Source organism: Aethina tumida, chromosome 5 (assembly GCF_024364675.1).
Source record: "Aethina tumida isolate Nest 87 chromosome 5, icAetTumi1.1, whole genome shotgun sequence".
Classification (NCBI taxonomy): domain Eukaryota; kingdom Metazoa; phylum Arthropoda; class Insecta; order Coleoptera; family Nitidulidae; genus Aethina; species Aethina tumida.
The window spans coordinates 17,757,907-17,770,066 of record NC_065439.1 but is presented as its reverse complement, the minus strand read 5'-3'; the positions used below and the strand labels follow the sequence as shown (position 1 = coordinate 17,770,066).

Below are 12,160 nucleotides of genomic sequence, written 5' to 3'. Positions count from 1 at the left end.
TAAATTATACTGATAAATGAGAATGTTGAAGTTAAGTTATACGTAAATATTAGAGTGGCTGTTGGTCAAAATATACTCTAGGAAAACTGTAAATGTTTACAGCAACGATGAATTCTTACTTAACTCTTGGATAAGTTGATTTAGTTCAAAACTATAACAAAAAAAAAATAAGTTACTTTTCATGGAATCCAATTGACTTTTTGCATTATTTTATGAATTTTTGTGGAAACTGTTTAAAATTTTTTGATTCAATCAATATAACTTAAAATACTTCTTTCGATTAAATTAAATGTAGTTAATTAAACCTGGAAGTGAATTTGAACTAAATTTTATTTGAGACTGTTGGATTTTCTTATCTGAGTTAATAATATTCTTGATTTTAATTATGGTTTTTGTAAAATTATGTTAAAATAAAAGAGAAAGTATCTCTTGTATTTAATAAAGTTTAAAGTCAAAACAAACTCCAGAAAAACTGTAACAAAAGAGAAAGTTGAATTGCTTTTTTAGAACAAAATTTACTTCTTGCATTCATTCGTAAATTCTTGTGGAAATTGTATAAAATATTTAAACGAATCATTTATTCCCATAAAATTGAAGTACAATTAACTATAAAAAATATAGATAAATTAAACTAAAATTGAATTTTAATTAAATTTTATTCGAGAATGTTGGACTTTGTTATCTGGATAAATAATACTTTTAATTATGGTTTTTGTAAAATTATGTGAAAATCAATTTGAAAATATCTCTTGTATTTAAGGAAGTTTAAAGCTAAAACAAACTCTTGAAAAGCCATAATCAAAGAAACAATTGAGTTACTTTTTTAGCATAAAATTTACTTCTGGAATTCGTTTGTGAATTCTTGTGAAAATTGAAAATTGAAGTACAATTAGCTATAAAAAATATAGATAAATTAAACAAGAATTGAATTTTAATTAAATTTTATTTGAGAATGTTGAACTTTCTTATCTGGCTTAATAATACTTTTCATTTTAATTATGGTTTTTGTAAAATTATGTGAAAATTAATTTGAAAATATCTCTTGTATTCAAGGAAGTTTAAAGCTAAAACAAACTTTTGAAAACTGATAATAAAAGAGACAATTGAGTTACTTTTTTTAGCATAAAATTTACTTCTTGAATTCGTTTGTGAATTCTTGTGGAAATTGTTTATAATATTTGAACGAGTCAGTAATACTCAAAAAACTTATTCCTATAAAATTGAAGTACAATTAGCTATAAAAAATATAGATAAATTAAACAAGAATTGAATTTTAATTAAATTTTATTTGAGAATGTTGGACTTTCTTATCTTATCTTCTTAATAATAATTATTTTAATTATGGTTTTGGTAAAATTATGTGAAAATTAATTTGAAAATATTTCTTGTATTCAAAGAAATTTAAAGCTAAAATAAACTTTTGAAAACCCATAATAAAAGAAACAATTGAGTTACTTTTTTTAGCATAAAATTTACTTCTTGAATTCGTTTGTGAATTCTTGTGGAAATTATTTATAATATTTGAACGAGTCAGTAATACTCAAAAAACTTATTCCTATAAAATTGAAGTACAATTAGCTATAAAAAATATAGATAAATTAAACAAGAATTGAATTTTAATTAAATTTTATTTGAGAATGTTGGACTTTCTTATCTTATCTTCTTAATAATAATTATTTTAATTATGGTTTTGGTAAAATTATGTGAAAATTAATTTGAAAATATTTCTTGTATTCAAAGAAATTTAAAGCTAAAATAAACTTTTGAAAACCCATAATAAAAGAAACAATTGAGTTACTTCTTTAGCATAAAATTTACTTCTTGAATTTGTTTGTGAATTCTTGTGGAAATTGTGTAAAATATTTGAACGATTCAGTAAAACTTAACTTATTCCCATAAAATTGAAGTACAATTAGTTATAAAAAATATAGTTAAATTAAACAAGAATTGAATTTTAATTAATTTTTATTTGAGAATGTTGGACTTTCTTATCTGACTTTAATTATGGTTTTTGTAAAATTATGTGAAAATTAATTTGAAAATATCTCTTGTATTCAAAGAAGTTTAAAGCTAAAATAAACTTTTGAAACCCCATAATAAAAGAAACAATTGAGTTACTCCTTTAGCAAAAAATTTACTTCTTGAATTCGTTTGTGAATTCTTGTGGAAATTGTGTAAAATATTTGAACGATTCAGTAAAACTTAACTTATTCCCATAAAATTGAAGTACAATTAGTTATAAAAAATATAGATAAATTAAACAAGAATTGAATTTTAATTAAATTTTATTTGAGAATGTTGGACTTTCTTATCTGGCTCAATAATACTTTTAATTTTAATTATGGTTTTTGTAAAATTATGTGAAAATTAATTTGAAAATATTTCTTGTATTCAAAGAAGTTTGAAGCTAAAACTAACTTTTGAAAACCCATAATAAAAAAACAATTGACTTACTTTTTTTAGCATAAAATTTACTTCTTGATCTCGTTTGTGAATTCTTATGGAAATTGTTTAAAGATTTTTTGAACGAATCAGTAGAACTCAAAATATTTGCTTCCATAAAATTGAAATATAATTACATAAGAATTTTAACTAAATTTGGCTTAAAAGAACTTTTGATTTTATTGTTTGTGTAAAATTATTTGAAAATCCATTAGAAAGTACTTCTTGTATTCAAGGAAGCACACTCCTGAAAAACCGTGACAAAAGAGAAAGCTGAATTACTTTTTTAGAATTAAATTTACTACTTGCATTCATTTGTAAATTAGTGTTATTATTTTAAAATTTGTACGCATTGCAGTATAACTCAAAATTGATTTCAGCATATGGTTAATTTTTATCAAAAATTTTGACAAATTGAAAAAATGCGATAATAAATAAGAAAATTGGGTTTTTTTGCTTCACTTTGAGTTGAATTATGACTCGTAACATTGCAGACAAAGCATTTTTTCAATTGGCTTGAAGCCAAAACATACTTTTACAAAATTCTAACAAAAGGTACACAATTAACTATATAACTTAATTAGGGAAAACTGTCTAAATATTCTTATATTTCTCCAACTGAAAACGCTTCTTCCATTGAAATAAAAATCTACAAAATAACGTTACCACAGTGAACTAAAACTGAATTGTAATTAATTTTTCTTGCAACATAAAATCCTTGCCCAGACATTCTTGTTTGCAATTCAAATTTCCGCCATAAACAAGTTGTTCGCACCATTAAAGAATATTTTCAAAAAAAAAATTATTGCTACTAGGCCGGACCACGATCCGCCAAACAACTTTTTACCACTAAAAACAAAACAAAGACATATTTTTAACGTTAGTCACACATCCATCCTTATCGAGCGCATTAATTCCCGTCCCGAGCGCAGTTGAAACAATAAAGCACGTAACACCGTAAAAAAGTGATATTAATTTAAATTGAATGTCTGTCAGTCGAAGAAATTCAGTAATAATGCGGTTAAATTCTTTTGTCGGCGCTGAATATTTTCCGAGTGAGTACATAACGCGGTTACAAAGTGCGGCGACGTCTGTACGACTCGCGAGTACATACTGAAAAACGGCGAGACTAATTCCAGACCTTTCCTTCGTCAGACACGAAATTCAAAGTGTCGCGCTAATAAATAAATCGTTCGCCCGCCGAGGGGCGCATTATTAAATATTTCGAAGACGAAAACACGAACTTCCGGCGCTGAAAAAGTCGCACCAATACGTGAAACAGATACACCAGAATAACATTCTAATGTGTGGTACGTCCAAACAGTTTTTCGTACCTACTAATTTACAGCATTATAAATCCATTACACGGCAAATGCCCCGGATTTTTTCACGTGTTCATTACGTTCCGGTAATTATGAAGCTTTTGATCGCGGGCGTCGAAAAAAATTAAACGTTTTAACGTCATGAGAATGTTGTGCAGTTCACGCGTAGTTTTACGTCGACGGATCTTGTGGGTTCTTGGGGATTTGTTGCGTTATTCCGGGTGTCAAGTGATCACAAACATGACTGGGTAATTTATTATTGTACAGAAACGTGCATGATTAATTGTAAAAGATACCAACATTTCAAAACAAAACTTTCGATCGATTAACTTTACGCAACTGACGTATGATATATTCATGCAGCCATACAAAACAAGTCTACTTTGCTTAGTTTTGTCAAACCATTATTTTAAATTGTGGTTTACCGGTTATACATTTGGTTCATGAAGCTTTAAAATGATTAACATCCTCTGATATTGCCGTTAAACTTTATATAAGGCTTTGAACCAGCCATTAAATTATACACAGCTTTAAACTCTGTTGATTACTAATTAAAATTATTATTATATGAATATTATTAATGGCACAAATCTGTGTAATATTAATGGATTTTATCGATTGGGGTTATTATAAATAATTTAATATGTTCGAATGAATGAATTAAAATTAATAATAAATCACTAATTGAATTTTAATAATATATGAACTGGAAATCAGTATGGTCATAAATTTGTGTATTCAAAACATTTATTTTTCATATTTTGTTTGAATCAAAAACTGGACTGTGCTTTTATTCTTTTGATATTTCTATGGACTAGCTAAAACATGAATTGGAATGCTGAATTGTATGGACAGAGTATATTGAATTCTTGCTTTTTATAGCATATTAATCTGTTCGAAAAGCTGTGGCCTCTGGCCACAAAATAACATGTGGCGTAACCTTGTTTATCGCTTTTGTTTACAATATTATTAGGGGTCATTATCTTATAATACCCACGTCAAATTGAATTTTGTAGTGAATTTATTGTTGTATTGGCACCTCCAAGTAACAATGTTACAAGTTCGTATATTGTATTATATTTAAATTTATTTATTGTCAAGTTGCAAAACTCATTTGTCCGGCTTCAATCACGTCGATACAATGTTTAAGATGTTGGTGAAAAAATTAATGGGATTTGAACAAGCTAAATGAATTAGAAAGTTGTATTTATCGGTTATTGTAGTAATAATGTGCTGGTAAAGGTGCGTTTGTTCTCTTGTAACTACTCTGGGAATATGTTCTGAGTAATGAAATTCTAATTAAACATTATTTATATCCGCCTCATCGACGTAATGGTATTTTCAATAACAAATTACAGTACATTTGTAAGCGGTGATTTCATCGTTCAAAAGAATCAATCAGCACTGGAAGCTTGCACATTCTTCGACTCTTGACAACTTATCCACATGTATTAAGGGTTTAATTCGTTTTTTTCTTTAAGGTAAATGTGGCACCGACCACACCACAACCGTCAGCAATGCAACAGTATGGACCGCGCCCACTCCTCCACCTCCCATCACCAGCAGCACGGCGTCACCCTCCATCCGGACAACCTGACCGGGTCGTATATGCGCCGCTGTGCCCCCCAGACACCCCCGCACGTACGTCGGGCTTACTTGCACTTCCCGCCACCACCTAAGTATCCCCCATCGCATCCATCCACCTCCAAGATGGCCGATGAGCATTTCTTGAGCGCCCCCGGCCCGTCCACCTCCAAGCAGGCGGACATGGGATGGGACATGCCCAACGATTACTCCTATGCGTACTACGAACCGGGCCCACCGACCAGGCACACCAACGTGCCCAGCAAGTACCCGGGAACGTACCGGGAGGGGTCGTACAGGACCAGGCACACTTACATGACCAGGTATTTGGAGGTCGGTTTGAGTAGGGGTTGTTGTTTTAACTTCGGTAGTTGTAGGTACGGAACCGAGGAGAACATCTACGAGGAGATCAGCGACATAGCCAGAGCAAGACTGAGACCGATCCACCAGGACAGCATAATGTCCCTGAATCAAAGTTTAGTGGAGGAGGAGGTGAGGCGGGTGCAGAGCGGCCACCGGAGGGTGCTCGGCGAGCTGAACCTCTCGGTGGAGGCGATGCTGATGCCTTCCAACTCACGGGAGGGCAGCGACGACACCGACAGGGAGAACGAGATGGACGATCAGCTGGCCGATCTGCTGACCGTCGGACCGACGGACGAATTGTTATCGCCAGTGCCCACCGTTGATCTGGATAGTGGTTTTAGTGGCAGTTCCAGTGGTGCTAGTTACCGTAGTGCGGCGGGCAGTTTGCGGCGCGGTCCTGAGAGACCCAAGTCATCGAGTTCGTGCGGACCGAGGACGTCGACGCCGGCCGACGCCGCCCCCAACAAAACGTTCTGGGGCAAGAAGGCATGGAAAAAGATCGCCGCCTTTCCCAGCAACATTAGTCTGAATAAGAATAAAGGTGAGTCCCCCTCTCTCTTTTCTGGATGTGACACGGCAATTTGGCCTTTGGCCTTTTTTATGACGACTGTAACAGAAACCCCTCAATTCCTTGTTTATGACGGATCGTCTTGATCCTGGAACACACAAACGTCCCGGCACGTAGCGTAAACGGATCCCAGTAGACGACACATACGTGTATGAGCTCCGGCGGGAGCGTCGAAAACATTTACGTGTGGATAAGTAATATAGTTAGCACCCGCTGGAGACTAATGCAACAGGACAACGTAATATCTCTTAACCGGAGTCTCGTTGTGTAGATAAGGAACGTAAGGAGTTATTGTGTGGGGAAACTTGTTAAATGAAGAAGTGGGTGATTAACTCTTTTAATTATCTGTTATTTTGTTAATTAAAAATTTAAATACTGGAGGAATATTGATTAAGTATTTTTTACGCTTCTCAACGTTCTTAGGTTATTGAATACTTAATTCATGGGAACCACGTAATAAATCCATCAATGGACTCCTTGAAAAAGCTTCCGTCTCCAACATGCATGGATGTAATTTTTTAAACCGCTAATATAGAATTACATCTGAAGTGATTCATGTTGTAGTTCATTGACATTGATACAACCAATGAGATTGATTGATTTAAATTAAGACAAGACGCTGTCCGTATGAAATTATCACTTAATTAACCTTTCTGTTAGTAAACGGTTTATCATTTTTTTAAAATAAATATATATTGTTCATGTGTGGCGTGGATTAAAGACCGTTTGATATCGTACGTGCGTAAATAAATCAAAATTATTAATGGCGTGGATTTATCTATTGTGTGTGTGACAAATTGAGTTTAAAGTTATTGAAGATATATGCGTTTTTGGCTTGTAAAGCCAGCATGGACACAATCCATTAATTAAATACCCTTCAGCTGTGACTTAACATCCTTCAGTCAGTCATAATTCAGCATAATTGCTTATAATTTTTGTAATTACTTAGCACTTTTTCAGAAAATAAGCATTTCAAAGGATGAATTGCTGAAGTACAATGACTCGGCGATAATAGAAAATTTAAATTGCTACACATTAACAAACAAGTCGGGAGGCGATGTTTAAACATAATCATTTCAAAATAGTCATTACGTTGGATGTTTCTCAGCGTACATTGTTTGGATTTATTTTGACCGTTTTTAGAAATATAATTGGATTCACGTTTCAGCGTTATGAATAATTGAAACCAGATCTAATCGACGTCCATTATTATTCCCATTTGTGTGGCTAAAGATGCGTTTTGGGCGCCAAAAGGAAAAGGTGTGCTGTTGATGTAGATCGATACCATGATTAAACTATGAGGAGTTATAATAAACGGTCATCCTCGCATCTTTTAGGTTTTCCTTGTACAAACAACCCACTATAATTTAACACCATTATTAGTCAGGTTTCCGATACGTTCCCACCTATCTAATTCAATAACAGACCGAAGATTTATTTTGACCGAATGTGAGAGGTCAATTATCGGCGTAATTTTCAATAATAATTATCCTACCTACTGGGTAGAACTTTATAATTAGACCATGCGCTATTATTTTAATGTATACCTACGTGGAAAACCTTAATGATGTACGGACAATAAATTTTTAATTCGTTATCGACCGAACTAAACTAGTTCTTGCATTAATCATCGGTCAAAATCAATAAGAATAATAAGAAAAATCGTGGCGATCAATTTTAATTATGCGGGTATTAATCTTTGTCCGTTACGTTTAGGTAGGCGATTGTTTTTCTTAACATTTACAATATGGAACAAAAAAAATTGAAATTTAATTAATTATTCGAGTGGCTTTAGGTGAGGCTTCGGTTGTTAATTAATAGCGATACCTCGAAATGGCCCGAAATCGGTTCTAATCCGGGCAACGGTTATGAGAACGCATTTAAGTAAGGTATAATAATCAGTTAAGTAAAGCCTAGATAAAAGCGAACGTTGTACGTTAAAAGGTAGTCTCGGGGAAGGCGCTTGACCACACAAGGAGGCCTACTTAAATAATAATTTATCGTTAGCATAAGCTATTAGCAGCATTTACACGACTGCTACAAATCGCATGAGTATTTGCAGTAAATTAATTTCACTGTCGATTTTTTCCATTATAACACGTATAAATTATGAATTGTGCGGCCGTTGGTAACACAACACGGGGATTATCATGAGCTTACTGGATTTACACTTCAAAATGCGACGTCGAGGCTGCCAGCCAAGGTCAGATGCATCATTAAATTTCTATTTCGTGGTTCTTGACTGGACACGAATTCTATTATTCGGTCCGTTTTAGAACGATTTCAATGCCGGCTCAATGGAGTCCGGTAATCTTGGCTTAATCTGCGACGAGCAATGCCAAATTCCCGGGCGGTGACTTTAAATCCAATTAGAACATTTAGTAGTTAAGTGAATCCGTTGTACCTGAACTATTAGGATGTGGTTGTCTTGCAGGAAATGTATGCATTATACAGAAATAAAAGTACCAGCCCAAATTTTATAATAATCTTAGTTATAGATTTGTATTCGTTCATTCATCAACATTTTGTTGATCTTCTCTATAAGGACATAATTGTTTAGAAAATAAAGGTATTTCTTGTCTGTATAGCTATAACTATAGCTTCATGTTCGTACATGTTTTCATCAATCCATCCATCCATTCATCATCAATGAAGTACTTATCTTATCAGAATGTCAAAGATAAATGGATCTGAAACAATAAATTTGGTTATGAGGACATAAGTGATTTGAAAATAAAGGTACTTCTTGTCTGAATAGCTATAGCTTCATGTTCGTACATGTTTTCATCAATCCAAAGGTACAAAATTACAAATTTTTACATTGGAACGTAAGTGTATTAGTAATAAAATATACTTCTTGACTAAAGTACTTAAGTTCATCACCCTATAACATACAAATGCAGAAGTACTTATCTAGTTAATATTTTGTTCATCTTCGAATTCATTCATAATATAAAAGATAAATGGATATGAAACAATAAATTTGGTTATGAGGACATAAATGATTTGAAAATAAAGGTACTTCTTGACTGAAGAACTGTAACTGTAGCTTCCTGTTCGTACATCTTCTCATCAAGCCAAAGGTACGAAATAACAAATTTGGACATTGGAGCGTAAGTAGATTAGTAATAAAATACACTTCTTAACTAAAGTACTCATGTTCATCACCATATGACTCACATATGGATATACAAATACAGAAGTACTTACCTAGCTAACATTTTGTTGATCTTCTCATTAATTCTGAATGTCGAAGATAAAAAGGTATGAAATAATAAATTTGGTTATAAAGACATAATTGTTTATAAAATAAAGGTATTTCTTATCTGTATAGCTATAACTATAGCTAGTACATGTTTTCATCAACCCAAAGGTACAAAATTATAAATTTTGACATTAAAACGTAAGTGTATTATTAATAAAATACACTTCTTGACTAAAATACTCAAGTTCATCACCCTATAACTTACAAATGCAGAATAACTTACCTAGTTTATATTTTGTTCATTTTCGCATTAATTCAGAATGTCAAAAGTAAATGGATCTGAAACATTAAATTTGGTTATGAGGACGTAAGTGATTTGAAAGTAAAGGTACTTCTTGTCTGTATAGTTATAACTGTAGCTTCGTGTTCGTACATCTTCTCATCAAATTTGCACATTGGAGCGTAAATGGATTAGTAATAAAATATACTTCTCAACTAAAGTACCCATGTTCATCACCATATGACTCACGTATGGATATAGAAATACAGAAGTACTTACCTAGCTAACATTTTGTTGATCTTCTCATTAATTCTGAATGTCGAAGATAAAAAGGTATGAAATAATAAATTTGGTTATAAAGACATAATTGTTTATAAAATAAAGGTACTTCTTATCTGTATAGCTATAACTATAGCTAGTACATGTTTTCATCAACCCAAAGCTACAAAATTATAAATTTTGACATTAGAACGTGTATTATTAATAAAATACACTTCTTGACTAAAGTACTCAAGTTCATCACCTTATAACATACAAATGCAGAAGTACTTATCTAATTTATATTTTGTTCCTTTTCGCATTAATTCAGAATGTCAAAGATAAATGGATCTGAAACAATAAATTTGGTTCAGAGGACATAAGTGATTTGAAAATAAAGGTCTTATTTGTATAGCTATAACTATAGCTTCGTGTTCGTAAATTTGTACATTGGAGCGTAAATGAATTAGTAATAAAATGCACTTAACTAAAGTATCCATGGACATCATCATATGACTCACATATGGATATACAAATTCAGAAGTACTTACCTAGCTAACATTTTGTTGATTTTCTCTTTAATTCTGAGTGCTGAAGATAAAAAGGAATGAAATAATAAATTTGATTATAAGGACATAATTGTTTATAAAATAAAGATATTTCTTCTTCACTTCTTGACTAAAGTACCCAAGTTCATCACCTTATGACAATCGCATGGACATACAAATAAAGACGTACTTACCTAGTTTTTATTTTGTTCTTCTACTTAATTGAGAATATTGAAGATAAAGAGGTATGAAACAATAAATTTGGTTGTGTACAATAAATAAAATTTTTTGCTCAAAGTACCTCAATGTAGATACATAAATATAATGGTACCAACTTAAATTTTATACATATTCCCGTCGACTTGTAATGGCACTAAAACATCGAGTAGCTAAAGTGAATCTGTCGAACCTGAACGATTAGGATGCAGTTGCGTTGCCGGAAAAATCTGCGTTTCATCTCACGTTTGCCGTTTGGAGTTTGGCCCCGTTTTTTGCCAGTCCCGTGACTAATTATTATTCGCCGTGTCCGAGTGCGGTTTAAAATAAGACCTGACTTGATATTGGCGTCGTATCTTATTACAGACATTCCAGCCTTGAGAAGACGAGATAAGTGAAACCAAACAGCAAACACCTTATTCAGACGGTCCGCAATTTCCCTCCCCGTGTTCATTAGCCGGCGAATTGATTTTATTGCGCCCAGGAAAGTGCCATAAATTGTCGATAATCGGGCGATTAGCGGACGGTGTTGTTTTTTTTCTCAAGTCCCGTATACACCTCGAGATAAAGTCTTTTGTTAATAACTGCATTCCACATGTCCGGACAACCTGGTCCATTAGCTTTATCGAAAATAATATCACTTCAATTGTGCTAAGAGAGATATATTAATCTGTTGGCATTATGTTAAATCTCTTGTACACTTAGCGGACACAAATAAAATTTGTAATGTGGCCAGTGGTGCACGTTCGGCCGGGCACTCGGGTTTTATTTATTAAGGAGTTAAGTTGTAAAAACCAAACCGCCGTAAACCAGGATAAACTTAAAACCCGGTCACGGAATATTCGAAACAAGTTGTTGACTCTAATCCAAATCAATAAAACTGAAAACATCCCCGTGCTCCATTTGTTGCAGTCCTCCGGACAAGGTGAATTTTTGCCGATCTCAAAAGAAATAATAATAAAAAAGAAACAATCAAAAAACAATGCCTTTGAACAATAGCCAATTCCTAGCTGAAATAAATTCATTCCTTACATGCAACCTAAATTATTTATTGAATGGTTCTTACTTTGTTTGCGGGAGCGGCATAAAGCCGAGCTGTAAAAGCTACCGGACATTACTGTTTGAAAAGCAAATGTAAAACGAACAAGACTTACGACCATATTCATTCCGCCGTTATTGGGATGCCTGAATACACAATAATCCAATTGAGTTATTAATAATGGATTATTTACTTGTCTATATTTAATGCAGGCGGCACAGCCATATCTGGTCTAATCGAACAAACAACTACGTCGTAAGTTGCACAACAAAGGCTCGGGGAAAAGAGCTAAATAAATAATCTGAAGGAATGATGTTTGTCGTTCTACGCGGAGT

At 32.9% G+C, this 12,160-nt stretch overlaps 1 protein-coding gene across 2 annotated transcripts in view; it reads left to right on the top strand.

Moving 5' to 3' along the window:
- Nucleotides 1–12,160, top strand: part of LOC109600839 (rho guanine nucleotide exchange factor 10) — a 154,185-nt gene that overhangs the window by 35,635 nt on the left and 106,390 nt on the right. Inside the window, exons 3-4 of one of the 2 annotated variants that reach the window (XM_049968152.1) lie at nucleotides 5,246–5,671; nucleotides 5,726–6,252. In XM_049968152.1, coding sequence (XP_049824109.1) covers nucleotides 5,250–5,671; nucleotides 5,726–6,252 — 949 coding nt within the window. In that variant the 5' untranslated portion in view covers nucleotides 5,246–5,249. Of the gene's footprint in view, nucleotides 1–5,245; nucleotides 5,672–5,719; nucleotides 6,253–12,160 lie in introns of both variants that reach the window. The other variant, XM_049968151.1, reaches the window with a different exon arrangement.